The sequence below is a fragment of the Peromyscus eremicus genome, chromosome 2 (assembly GCF_949786415.1).
Source record: "Peromyscus eremicus chromosome 2, PerEre_H2_v1, whole genome shotgun sequence".
NCBI lineage: Eukaryota > Metazoa > Chordata > Mammalia > Rodentia > Cricetidae > Peromyscus > Peromyscus eremicus.
The window spans coordinates 102063702-102078631 of record NC_081417.1 but is presented as its reverse complement, the minus strand read 5'-3'; the positions used below and the strand labels follow the sequence as shown (position 1 = coordinate 102078631).

Sequence of the window (14930 nt, the reverse complement as noted above, 5' to 3'; positions counted from 1 at the left end):
CAGTTGCTCTATTCAAACATTAGTGTTCATCTTTATTAAACAAAATCTCAAAGAAGTACTCATCCACGTATACAAGTACAGATTTGCTGAGAAGCATTTAATTTCTACTAGGCCACAATCTAAGAACGGAGACAGGATCTGATTTACATTGGCAGGGGGAGGAATGGGACAAGGTCTCACTGATTAGCACAGATTGGCCTTGAACTTGTAATCTTCCTCCCTCCATTAGACATGCACCTACAAGCCCAGCCAGGCTGTCTTTAAATATAGAATGTTTACAGGAATACCTCATTTCTTATAGTGAATTCTGTGCACCCTGTGGTACCTTGATTCGACTGTATAGTTCACTTCTTCTATTATGGTCTGGTTGTGTTTCGAGAAATCCATAAAGCTGATCAAGTCAGGTTCTGCTGAACTGGACAAGGGTTTATGTTCCGAGGGCTCGTTTCCTGAAGGAATGTTGCCACTTTGTAAACTGTCACCAGACGTACTTGGTTTCAAGAAAAAGCTAAATAAGAAACAGAAAGAAAGGAGGAGGAAAAAAGGCTTTAAAAAAAAATCTCTGAGCCTAGGTTAGCTCAGTGAGTACACATGCTTGCTATGCAAGACTGAGGACCTGAGCTGGACCCCTGGAACCCACAGTGGAAGGAGAGAACCAACTCCAGAACCTTCTCCATCCTAAGATCTGCAAAGGAGAGGGAGGGCTACCGTGCGGGCTTCTGACATTATGAAAGAAAGCAATGAAAAAAGAAAACAAAAGATTTCCTAAGTTAAAAAAAAAAAAAGGCATAGGCATGGGGTGGGGGGTGTGGGGGGGAGTGGAGAGATGGCTCAGCACTTAGAACACTTGCTGCTCTTGCAGAGGACCTGAGTTTGGTTCCCAGCACCCACATAGTGGCTCACAACTATCCATAAAACTCCAGTTCCAGGAACATTCCAATGCTCCCTGGGCAAAGGTGGACACATGGTACGTACATACATACATACACACACATTCAGACAACAAAATATTCAAATATAAAATAAATAAGTCTAAAAAAAACTTTTAAAATAAAAATTTAGTAGAGGCATGCTAGCACAAGCCTTTAACCTGAGAAATTGGAGGCCGAGGCAGGAGGACCTTGAGTTCAAGTTTAACTTGTGTACCTAACAAGATCTCACCACAAAAACTCCCAAACCAAACCTAGGATCGGGGAGGGAAGCAGGCAGGCGGGCTAGAAGGCTGGCTCCAGCAGCATCCTGTTTCATGCTGACCCTATGGGGCACTGTGCTACTGACCTATAATACCAGGTGTTAATCTATGCTCATCTTTAATTGCTCACTATATCCCCTTTATAGACCTCCATGTTGGATCTTTTTTCATCTTCTCTTTCCTCTTTCTCTGGGTAGGAACTGGGTGATGGTAGTGCCATGCAAAAGACATTATTATCTGAGGTAATGTTTCACTCTTGGTAAGGATTTGATTTTCACTAATGTATACATTTATTCTTCAAATAATATATTTTAATTTGCTCATTTTATTGTAATGCTGATTTGTAGTTAATGACATTCACATTTAAATCAAGAAGTATATTAACATCTTTACCTTGTTTTTATTTGATTCAAAATATTTTAATTTTCCTTATTATTAATGTGTGTGTGAATGTGATGTGTGATCCTGGAGATCAAACCCAGGTCATCAGGTATGGCAGCAGGTGCCTTGACCCACTAAGCCATTCTCAGCCCCTGTTGCTGCTGTCTGTTGAGACAGGGACTCACTCTAGCCCAGGCTGACCTTTTGCCTTTGCCTCCCAATTACTGAAAATTCAGCCATCACAACTGGTCTTTACTTTTAAATGAATAAAGATGTAAGAGATTAACTGGAAAGCTGGGTGGTGGTGGCACACCCCTTTAATACCAGACCTCAGGAGGCAGAGGCAGGCAGATCTGAGTTCAAGGCCAGCCTGGTCTACAGAGCGAGTTCCAGGATACCCAGGGCTACACAGAGAAGCCCTGTCTCCACCTCCACCCCTAAGTTAATTGGAGACTATGAGGGGACATTTGGGAATTTACTGTAAACAAGATCTTTACAGTGGCATAGGGTGTGTCAGGAGTAGAATATTCTCCAGCATTGTCCCCCCTCTCAAATCTTTAAGCTTTTTTTCCCCCCAAGTTTGAAATTTTCCATAATGACACACAGGGAGAAATCAATAATGCTTCCATTATGCCCAATTAGTAAGTACGAAGAAGATTCCTAAAACTATAGCTTAAAAATGTAATGAAATCAACATAAAAGCACAAGAACATTTGAAGAAATGTTCAAAGCTCTAGTAAAGATTACAAAAGATATGTGAAAATGTGAAGAAAATATCATGCTCATAGATAAGACAAAAACATTGACAAAGTCATTTCCCCCAAGTTAACCTATAACGCACTGCAATCTCAATGAAGACCGTAAGCTTTTGAAGGGAGGGAATTCCAAGTTGGCCTCAAAGTCTACAGGAAAGAGTAACTGTAAGCAGGGATTAAAAATACAAATCCCAAAGAAGGAACTTCCTTTACCTACCAGGCACACAAAGGTCCAGTAATAAAAATAATGTATTCACAAAATAAACACAAGAATGCTCAACCAGAGAATTACGTGATAAAGCTGATACCACAAACCCATTAGCAAAAGACAGAAATCTAGGTGTTAGGGTAGGTGGCTTGCCATACAGAGAAAACAAAAGCTGGATTTCTACCATCATCCATAAAGGAAACAACTCACATGCTAGAGAAGTAAAAAGAACATTGGGCCTGGCATGTGCAAAGCCCAGGCTTCAATCCCTTCCACTGCAAATGACAACAAAACCAGGAAATGAGGATTGAGGGAGAAAATCTTACCTATGCATGAGGAACAAGTTTAAAAAGAAAACTGCAAAGCACAGCCCATAAGGTACAAAATTGATGCACTATTATATCCAAAGTAATGATTTCTCCTCAAGGAATACTGAAAACAATTCAACCATTCACTTTCAGCAGCTCATTGTGAACCAGGCACCACTGTGGCTCACACCAATGTGCTGACCTTTCACCTTTCTTGGTCTAGGGAAGCAGCCAGGCTTGTAGCTAGCTGCTCCAGTTCTTGCCACAACTTGTCCTTCAGCATCTGCAGATCCCAATATAGATGTATACACAGCTATGGCAAAGGAGAGCAGCTTCCAGCGAGCTATCACACCACAAAAGTTGAAGGACATCAAATGTAGATTCTAGGTTGTTGTTTGACTATCTTTAGCAAAATACACACCAAACCAGAACCTGAAGGTTATTGAAATAAGATATGGAAACAATTGCCAAACAAGCCGCCCAAACATGAATGGCTTCTTGTTACATGGGCAAAGTGCAATGTCCTTTGACCTCATTTATATTTGCCTAATTCATAGAATCTTGACCCTTTGAGGGCTAGGGCTGGGGAGCCCCATTTCCAATTTCTTTTCATCTTGAATGCAGGAGAATCGGATGTTTAAAATATGTTCATGTAACAGCTGGTATTTTTCTAATATAAGTGCTGCTTCTGCTCACATCTGAAACAATCTCAGATGCTATTAATCAGTTATTATACACCTTTTCCTTTCTAGGGCTCCCATTACAACTAAAAGCTGACAATGGCCCTGCTTATACTAGCAAACTCTAAAGAATTTTAATTTATGGAACAGTAATCAAGTTATTGGAGTCCCTTACAGGTCAAGCTGTTGTGGAACACCACAATCAAATAATTAACTGGAAAACTTTAAAAATAAAAAGCCATATACACCCACATACTATCCTACATTTAGCTATGCTAACTTTAATTTTTTTCAGGATAATGCTTCTTCTGCTGCCCCAAAACATTTTTCCCTAAAGAAGACACAGTCAAAAGTACATGTTAAATGGAAAGATCTGGAAACTAATCAATGGAGAGGGCCCAATGCTGTTCTAACATCAGGGAGAGGTTATGCTTGTGTCTTTCCAGACAATGAACGAAATCCCAGATGGCTCCTAACCCGCTGCATCTGACCACAACAGCATCCCGGAGACCACTGGACAAATAAAGCCTCTGAAGACACACAACAAACCCATCAAGAGGAGATGCCCCAGGAGGGAGAGAAACTGATGACCTGAGGAGACAATAAGGACACAATACTACTGACCCAAAAATGATGCTGTTATGTTTACTCACTATATTACATGTTAATTCTCAGCTTGTCAGTGCAGAATCCACATGCCGTTTGTCAGGGGAATAAATAGAAGACAGTATGACGTAGTTTTGCCATGCTAAGGATTGTTTTTTCCCCCCTCTTTGGGACAAGTTGTCTGCACAAAGGATGGAATACAAGTATTTAGTCACATGAATGGAGGATATTTTGGTTGGACTAATCTAACTGATCAGTCCAAATGAAATACAGATTTTAGCATAATTAAGTTTAGAAAGCTTTACAAAGTTCTGATAGTAGAAATTTTAGTTGTATAAAGATGAAAAAAAAAGAAATATCTAATGTATTACTACTAAAGTTGATAATATTGTATCTAGAATAGCGCTATCTCTTGCCAATGGTTTAGAAAATCGCCTCTGGCGTCATTTGGCAAATGGCAGTCAACAAGAACAATCTTTTTGTATCAGAACAGACCTGTCTATTCCTGGTTTCTTAAGGAATTTTATATGGCATAGGAGTTACTCATAAACACTATGCACAAATAATGGGATAAAACAAGAGACCACCTGTACCCACATTCATAGGCATCTTAGGGTTTTATTGCTGTGGAGAGACACCACTGACTGTGGCAACTCTTATAAAGGAATGTTTTGTTGTTGTTGTTGTTTGAGACAGGGTTTCTCTGTGTAACAGCCCTACCTGTCCTGGAACTCTGCTTGTACACCAGGCAGGCCTTGAACTCACAGAGATCCACCTGCCTCTGCCTCCCAAGTGCTGGCATTAAAGGCGAGCTCCACCACACCCAGCTCTAAAAGAAAATATTTAATTGGAGCTGGCTTACAGTTCAGAGATTTAGTCTATTATCATCCTGGTGGGAAGCATGGTGGCATGCAAGCAGACATGGTGCTGGAGAGGTGGCTTGTACATCTGGATCAGCAGGCAGCAGAAAGAGGGTAAGCCACTGGGCCTAGCTTGAGCTTCTGAAACCTCAAAGCTCACTCCTAGTGATACACTTCCTCCAATAAAGCCACACCTCCTAATAGTGCCACTCCCTATAAGCCTATGGGGGCCATTTTCATTCAAACCACAATAGGGCTTCCCCTGATATCCCTTGTCAATAGTATTTGTTTTTTGTTTCTTTAATTCACATGTTTATACCTTAAATGTACTTATATCCCTCCTTATTGCAATTCCACCTCTAATAATACCCTTCCTCTGGTAAATAACTGCCTTTAGTATGGACTTTTTTTCTTCTTCCGAATATGCTGCTACTTCTGCCCTTCCTGAGGGTTATAAAGGTTAATGTGGGAGTGCACCTCTGTAATCCCAGCACTCTGTAATCCTAGCACTGGGAGGCAGAGGCAGGCGGATCTGTGGAATTAGGCTAGCTTGGGCAACAGCACTCTGAGTAGTACAGCAGTACTGAGGAATGAGCAGCATCATACTTTGTGCAGAAGCTGGCCAGTAGGCATAATACAATAGCAAGGACACCAAGGAACTTTCAGGAAAAGTCGGTGGATCAACTGCTCTCAACCTGTCTAAATCCAAGTCTTCACTGGCCAGGATCCCAGAAGGATCCCTTTCACTGTATGTGGGAAGATGTTGGTCAGGATCCAAGCAACAGGAATGTTGGAGAGGATGTTGATAAAACCACCTCCAACAGCCCTACTGAGATGAAGCCAAAATACAGCTACTCATCACTTAAGTTTTAGGGTTTACTTAACTGGGTGACAATTTCCACATTCACCCTGCCAACATCTGAAGTCCCTGGCAAGGGATGCTGCATTCACTCTCATGCCAACACACACACACACACACACACACACACACACACACACACACACACTTAAAAAACACACAAAGGAAAGTAACAACACTAAAAGATTTAAAGGAAAATCACCAGTTTACATAGGCAGAAACATCAGAATAACAGATTTGTCACCAGCACCCCTAAAAGCCAGGAAAACATGAATAGTATTCCAAATCTTGGAAGTAAATACTTGTCAACCAAGAGTTCTTTTCCCAGCCCCAAACCAACCAGCCAAACAATAAAGCCATCGACAACATGAAGAAGTAAGAATATTTCAAGACGGAGCTGGCTCAGAAGTTAAGAGCACTGGATGCTCTTCCCGAAGACCCAGGTTTGATTCCCAGCATCCACATGGTGGCTCAACAACCATAACTCTAGTTTCAGGGGATCTGATGCCCATTTCTAGCACTGGAGGGCACCAGGCACACATAAGATGCACAGCATACATGCAACCAAAACATTCATACACATAAAAACTAATTATTAATTTAAAAAAGAGAGCATCATAAGACAAACACAAGTCAAGGCAATTCATGACAATCCAGCAGTTCAGAAAATTCTTACGGTAGTGAAGGAAGACAGTTTCATACATAAGAATACAGGACAGAACACAGTCCATGAATGTAGCAGAAGAGAACAGGGAGGGAATCAATCATGTCCAACACAGCAAACCAGTGAGCATCCAACACTAGCAGGAGTAGAACAATTACCAACTGACCAGCCAACTAGAACAACAAACACAACCATAAAGAGCAGCAAGCCCGGGGCTGAAGAGATGGCTCAGTGGTTAAGAGCAGTGCCTGCTCTACCAGAGGTCCTGAGTTCAACTCCCAGCAACCACATGGTGGTTTACAACCATCTCTAGTGGGATCTGATGCCCTCTTTTGGCATAAAGTTGTACATGCAGATAAAGCACTCATATACATAAATAAATAATAATTAAAAAAAAGAAAGAGCAACAAGCCCTTCTCAAACATAACCTTGAGTGCAAATGGACTTAACTTACCAATTAAAACCAACTGATTAAAAACATGACCCAGGGGCAGGGAAATGTGCTGTGGGATGGTCTTTCTGTATGCTGTGAATATGTGTTCCTACCATTGGTTAATAAAGAAGCTGCTATGGCCTATGGCAAGACAGAACATAACCAAGTGGGAAGGAAATCCAAGAGATACAGGGAAGAAAAAGGTGGGGTCAGAGCAGACAGTGCAAGCCGCTCGACAGAAGCAAAATGTGAGAGAACAGGTAATCCCACCAAGCTACGTGGCAAAACACAGATGAATAGGAATGGGTTGAGTTAAGTTGTAAGAATAGTAATGAGCCTAAGCCATAGACCATACAGTTTGTAATTAATATAAGCATCTGTGTGTTTACTTGAGACGGAGCAGCTGCGGAACACATAAAAATTTCCAGCTACAGAGATGTCTCAGTGGGAAAAAGTGCTAGCCATACAAGTCTAAACAATCTGAGTCTGACTCCAGGAACCCACATAAAGAGACACATGTAATCCCACTCCTAAGGCAAGATGGGAGGTGGGAGGTAGAAGAAATCACTCAGGAGCCAGCCAGTCTGGAGTATTCAATTAAGCAGCAGAAACAGGAAGGACCTTGCCTCAACAAGGCAGACGGTAACAACCAACTACTGTAAGTTGTCCTGTGACCTCTACATGTGCACTGTGGCACACATGTACCTGTACTCAAACACATATAATAATATTAATAAGTATAATTAATAAATAAAAAATAAAGATAAAAGAGGAACTTTGCCAGGCTAATGAGGATTTTATGTCAGGAGTATGATCCAAGCTTCACGCTTGAAGTTAATAAGAAAAGTAGTGAGAAAACACTTCTAAACTTGAGGATTGAACAAACATTATCATCAACAACAGACTCGAAGGGAGCTAAGAATGTAGCTCAGAGAACATGCATATATTGTGTGCATGAAGTGCTGGGTTTGCTTCACAACAATAAAAACAAAACAAACATCACCAAAGCAAATAAAATATTAAGTCACTGATTAGATCAGCACACTTCTCAATTACTTACCAAACTCTCAGTTGATTACAAACTGATTAATCTCATTTCTTAGGTTTCCAAGGCCAGGGCCTTATGCATGTTAGGCCAAATGATCTACTAGCGAGCCATAGCCCAGCCTCTAGTGGCATTTCTATTACCTAGGATTTGTTCATCTCACTGTACCGGACAGTGGCAACAAGATGTGTTGAAGATTTAATTTAGGTCACCAAGGCATAAGTTTTGTGTGCATTCGTGTTTGTGTAGCTGTGTGCACATGTGTATACGTGACTGTAGATGTAGGATCTGGAAGCCAGAGGTCAATGTCCTGTGTCTACTTCAATCACTCTCCATGCCTGGCTTCAGTATATTTTCCCTTCCTCCTTCCCTCCCTCCCTTTCTTTCTCCCTCCTTCCTTCCTTCCTTTCCACAGTGTCTTTCCCTGAACCTGGAGCTCATTGATTTGGTGAGGTTCACTGGCCAGTGAGCTTCAGGGATCTACTTGTCTCTACCTCCCCAGTGCTGGGATTCAGATGGGTGCTCAGCTTTTCCCTGGGAGCTAGGAATCCAAACTTAGGTTCTCATGTTAGCTCAGGAAGCACTTTCAAAACCAAGCCCCCTCCCCAGCCCAACAGGTTTTGAAATAACACATTAGTTTTGAATCATCTATAAATAGAGTCTAATTTCAAGAATCTACTCCTGGTAATCATACATTAAGTAAAACAAAAGCAGTCCAGAGAGTCAAGAAGATGTGTTTGGACCCAGCTATGAATGCTTTATCCTTGCCTGAAGAGCCCTGACTTCAGGGCACTTACCTCTTGAGGGAGCTTGCACAATACTAACCTGGCAGAGCCTCTTAGGTCTTTAAATTCTACATTGAGAAGAGGCAAGAAGTTGCTTTTACAGAACGGACAGGTTGTATTCAAATTTGAATCATCTGCGGTCCATCCAGCCATGATTTCTTCATCGTAAACCAGAGCTCCACAAGCTCTACACTGTGAGCAACTTGACATCAAAACCTAAAGGGGAAAGTAGGACACTCAGAGTCTCTGTGGTGGAAATGAATCTGAATGTTCTAGTCGACTGAAATAAATGAGATTTTAGTTAATCTACTGGTTTCAACTGGCGTTAACTGCTCTTTTATATTATAGACAAAACTACCAGTCTGTTGTCCCAAAGATATCAAGCATGCATATGACTATCCACATGGATCCCATTGAATCTATTAAGTGCTAGTATGAGATAAGAATACGTTTACAGTCACTTTACCACAGGTACAATGACTATAGAATCTTTACCTCCATTGCACAATTTTGATAGATGCTAGACATACTAGTATTCTGTGAAGAACCATGTTCTGACTTTTCAAAGTCCTGCCCTTTGATGCTTCTTGAAAATGGAACTTCACCTAAAGAGGAGAAAGAAATAGAATATATAATGTAGGAGAATGTTCTCAATGCTTTGGAAATAAGGAAGGAAATACCATGAAATATGGTATTTACAGACGGTTCACTATATAATTGTATGCGCATATAAATATAAACAGTGATAAAATTAATAAATTTAATTAAATCTAGGTAGAAATATGTAATTGTTTATTACATAATTCCCTCAACTTTTCCTAATGACAACTTAGATGGTGTATATCTGTAATGCTGGTATTTGGAATGGGGGAATAGGAGAATTATGGGGTGCAAGCCTGTGCTATGTGATGAGTCTTTGTCTTAGAGAATCAGAAAAAAACAGAAGATAACAGTTGTTTTTAATAAAAGATATAAAAATTCTGTCTTGAAATTGCAATTGTATCCCAAAAGGTCCTTAAAAATCTTTCAGTCACTGATTTACCCAGAGAACAAGTTAAAAAATACGTATTTCCAAGGCCCCATTCCATAAACTCAGTTGTAAAGGCTTTAGCCTAAGGCGGAGGAGAGAGCACGAGAGCGAGCGTGAGAGTGATCGCGAGCGAGTGCGGAGAGATTCTCTAATTGATTCAGTTGACAGCACACGGTAACAGTACTTAGATGTCATATAAAATCAGAGTAGAATGAGCATGTGGGTATGAAGGATTATGGGCATTTAAACTAAAACTGAGTTTCAGTGCAGCTAAGTGGTAGAACTGCTGCCCAGGATGCATAGGCCTTTATTCATTTTCAGCACCACAAATAAGTAAAAGCAAGCAGAAACCAAAACAGAGAGGGCCAGTCCTCCCCTACCTGTTGGACACTGCAGTTTCCCAGCATCTCCACTGCTGCTGCTACTGCCGAGGCTTGTGTTGCTCCGGGTAAGTTCACTGGGAACCAGCCCTGAGATGCTGGCATTAGGCAGCACATTCTCCCCCAGGAGATGATCTTCTAGGCCGGCAGGGAAACTATAATCTTTATTAGTTTCTTCCTTTAAAAAGAATAAAACTCACATATATAAATAGTATCTTCTGCAATGGAAATATATTCACTCTACTCCTTTCAGAATCAAACTCCACATCTTAAAGCAAATAACCTTCTTCAAAGCTTTAAAGTTATCTCACTGACTTAAAACTTACAAAGTCTAAGACATTCAAAAAGTGACCTACCTGGATGGGGTGCTCAAAAACTGTCCCCTCACAAAATGGCCTACTTCAAAAAAGACTGGGTTGCACCCTAGGTGAACTAATCATTGACCTATGTCCTACTACCTAATTAGTAAGTCTCCTATTGCTTTAGCACCCCAAATGCTTTGATTCTTTACTAGGATCTACACTGACAGAGAGGTCAAGTCTAAATGGCCGCGTAGAAAACCTTTCTAAATAATTTTAGAGAACATTCCAGAAATAAAATGTTTCATTCAGTTCTTTATCGTAATGCTAAACTAAACCCTCCACACACCTCTCCCTCTCTCTCTCTCTCTCTCTCTCTCTCTTCTCCCACCCACCCCTTCTCTCTCTCACTCACTCACTGGAGGAGAAACCAAGGGCTTCTATGGGATAGGCTGGCACTCTACCGAGTCAGGCAGGTTAACATCTGTCTGAAGTTATTCTGTGTTGTGTTGACTGATCTTGTAATGCTCTCCAAATACAAAGACTAAGAATGAAGCTAGATGGTTCCATGCTAACCTTGCATGTGCAAAGGTCCCGGTAGCACACAGAGTTTGTTCTCATAATCCTGTACTTTTTATTCAGTTAGTACTTTTCCTAGATGCTTCCCTTCAATAAGCCTTACTTTTCCAGTTTCTTTCCTCACGTCTTTACTCTGTTACAGCCTAGAGCTTTAGCAATCTGGAATTAGATTATCTTAAAATACTCAAGTATCATACAATTCTGTGCACAAGAAAAAGAAACTACAACTTTTTTTTTTCCCTGTAAAATAAGTAGTTTTTCTATTTCCATTTTCACAAAAAGAAAATCTAATGATTAAGTCTATTCACAACAATGTTTTATGGACAATCATGCTGTATGAGATCTATGGAATAAGCTGCAGGGTCATTTCATGAATATTAAAGGGGTAACACATGTAAAAGCTATGTAAAAATGAAAGTGCCCACTGAAAGCGGGGTGGTAAGCACAAGCAAAAGCAATGCTGAAGAGGCTGGGGCAGGAAGAAAATAAGCCTGAAATCTGCCCGGCCTGCACAGTGATGCTCTTGTCTCCAAAGCCAGAAGAGAAAGTAAAATGGTATGCAACTATAACAATAATGTTATTATAATTTCAAACACTATTAGTGCTTTCAAAAGTTTTAATTTAGATTTATTTATGGAGCTATAAAGCGATTCTAATGTTACTTTGTTCATTTTTAATATATATATTTTAGTTTTTAATTGTTTTCCTTCAATGTACATGAGTGTTTTGCCTCCTCCATTTTTGTCTACACCACTTGTGTACAGTACAGGTGCACATCAGAGAATGGTATAAGATCCTCTAGAGCCGGGCGGTGGTGGCACATGCCTTTACTCTCAGCACTCGGGAGGCAGAGCTAGGCGGATCTCTGTGAGTTTGAGGCCAGCCTGGTCTACAGAGCGAGATCCAGGAAAGGTGCAAAACTACACAGAGAAACCCTGTCTCGAAAAACAAAAAATAAATAAAAAATAAAAAAAAATAAAATAAAATAAAAATAAAAAAGATCCTCTAGAACTGAAGTTACGGAGCTATGAGCTGCCATGTAGTACCAGTAACTGAACCCAGGTTCCCTGAAGAGCAGTCAGTGCTCTTCATCACCGAGCCATCTCTCCAGCCTCCCACTTTTTCTTTTTAAGACAGGATCTCATGTAGTCTAGACTGGCCTCAAACATACATATCCAAAGATGACCTTGAGCTCCCAATCTTCATGCCTCTTTCTCCCAAGCACTGAGATTATAGGTGAGTGCCGACATGCCTGGCAATTCTGACATTATATTTTCACATCACTAATTGTCTTAAGTCACTTTATAAAACAGAACATGTATAAAGTTTTAAGATATAAAAATGCCATTAGCAGAAACCTCTAGATTATACAAACACAAATATATACATTAAGGTACTACAACCACTCCTCTACTAGACAGACTACACAGTAGTATATTCTTACCTCATCGTCTGAGTAGCTGTAGGCAGATGCGACAGCCACCCACATCTTACTGGCTACTGTTGCTGCTTGTTTCATACTAGATTTTAGGACATCTATCTTGGGCCCCGATAGTATATTGTCCAACTTTAGCCCGGATAAGGAATTTACTACAGATCCCAGAGGGCTAGTTGGTGAAGAACGCACTAATGCTGATAAAGAAGTGGACCGGTCTTTGTAAGTGCGGTAAGGAGTCTGTGGCTTGAAACGCCCAGTCAAGGTTTTAGACCTGGACACTGCAGGGGAGCTCTTCTCAATGTCTGGACTGTCTTGGGCTGGTGGACCATGTTCTAAAGGTAGACTCGATCTCCTTTCTAAAGGGTGAGCAAATGAAGCAGCGGAGCCAGACTCTTGGTTTCCCTCTCCATGCAATTCCATACTAGAAGATTTACTACCCAGAGGACTTTTTAGGTTCATGTAACTTTCAATTTCATCAGCCAGATTACGTGAAATTACTGGAGAAAACTTATCTTCAGAATCAGAAGTTTTTTCTACACATTCAGTGGCTAAAAGAGACAAAGGATCTAGTCCAGTTTCAACATCTTCCCTCTCAATGGCTTTCCCAATACCATATGAACTACTTCTCTTATTCACCATATCTTGGGATCTCGCTTTCCTGTCTCTGGACTGGATATTGTGACTATCATTCTGTAGACTGTCACATGTAACCTTTGCTGTGGTCTCTCCGACATTATCATCAACCACAGTTTCCAGGAGCTCTTGGCTTTCCTCTAACATCTCTAACACAGGAGATGATCTGTGCTCAGAATCCCAAGTGCCTTCCAACATTCGAGTCCTAGTATCAGCGGGATGGCAGTTAACATTCTCAAAGCTATGAGTTCTTGAGACATGAAGTGGAGAAGTGTTAGGACACGTCAGTGCTGCTGTGAGGATCTTGGCATCTGCTCCCATCATGATAGCCATTTCACTTGAATTCAGATCCAAACTGCTCTTCTTACGCAGCATCCCTGCTCGACTTTCAGAACTAAAGCTACAGCTCCTCTCTGAGAAATGCTTCTGTCTCTTTTCTCCTCTCTCGCCATTCTTCTTAAAATTAGCAATCTCACCGAAGACTGCATCTTCAGCTGGAGCTTGAGTAGAAAACAGCACATTTGATGGACTACCTAAAGGGGGCAGTAATAGATTCAAGTGAAACATCAAGTGAAACATCAGTATTTTCCAAAGTAACAAAGAAAGTGATTATTGTTCTGATTATGTCCAGAGCAAAGCTACAGAGAATCCGGAAGGTGTATAGAAGCAGCATCTCCCATGGGGTCTAGCAGTTAGAATGCCCAGTTTTCATCTAGAAACTATATAAAAGGTATGCAGGAAAAGTACACCCCAAATTTATTCAAGCCTACCTCTTATAGGTAATATTTAAATATCTACCCTCCTCCTCTATGTACAAGCATTATCTATGAAAACACAGCATGCAGTCCATGCTGGATATGACTGCATTGCTCACCCTTAACAACAAACATAAGCTTATGATTCTTAAATTTTAAAAGTCAATTTAGGAAAAATATTCTGAGTTAAACACCAGACTCCAAAAGAAACAATCTCTTCTAATTTAACTTTTATATATCCAATTCAGCAAATACTTGCCAGGAAGCTGGGGATAGAGCAGAGTAGTATAGCACTTACCCAGCATAAAAAAAGAAAAAAAAAAAGAATTGGGCTTAATAACACACACACACACACACACACACACACACACACACACACACACACACACAGACTCACAGACACACAGCGGTGTGGGGATCTACTCTTTACAAAATAAGTTTGTAATATCATGAATGGAATAAATCAATACAATTAATGTAATTAATGAATATCATAAATATAGTTATTGAATGAAAAAAAAACAGCAGCAACAACAAAAACAAGTTTGTAATTATGGAGAAATTACATATTTGTTACAGCCAAAGCGTTACTATACCAAAGTAAAAGAACTGCTTCAAAGTTACAAAAATTAGGAAAATTCTAAGGCTGATGAAATCTTGAGTGAATTTTATATTTGACCCTTCAACAAATATGTGAATGCCTACTAGTTATTAACTATATGAAGTGCTATGAAAACAACAGAAACTCAAACAGAATGAGCCATTAGAGCAGGTAAACAAAAACACGCCAGAAATCAGAAGAACCAACAATTGCTTTATGGAAGCAAGTGGTCTTTTTCTTTTCTTTTCTTTTTTTTTAATTGTTAGATTCATTTTATCTTTGAGCGTTTTGCCTAAGTGAATTTAAGTGCAATATATACATGTAGTACCCATGAAGGCCAGAAGAGGGTATTGCATCTCCTGGAATTGGAGTTATGGATGGTTGTGAGCTACTATCATGTGGGTGCTGGGAACTGAATCCAGGTCTTCTGCAAGAGCAA

General features: G+C 40.3%; 1 protein-coding gene across 1 annotated transcript in view; it reads right to left on the bottom strand.

Annotated features, from left to right (window-relative positions):
• Dennd4c (DENN domain containing 4C) overlaps positions 1 to 14930 on the bottom strand; it is a 98600-nt gene that overhangs the window by 11250 nt on the left and 72420 nt on the right. The window contains exons 23-27 of the mRNA XM_059254510.1: positions 12509 to 13668; positions 10187 to 10364; positions 9272 to 9381; positions 8817 to 8992; positions 326 to 508 (exon numbers count right to left, since the gene is read on the bottom strand). Of these exons, the coding sequence (XP_059110493.1) occupies positions 326 to 508; positions 8817 to 8992; positions 9272 to 9381; positions 10187 to 10364; positions 12509 to 13668 (1807 nt within the window). The remainder of the gene's footprint in view (positions 1 to 325; positions 509 to 8816; positions 8993 to 9271; positions 9382 to 10186; positions 10365 to 12508; positions 13669 to 14930) is intronic.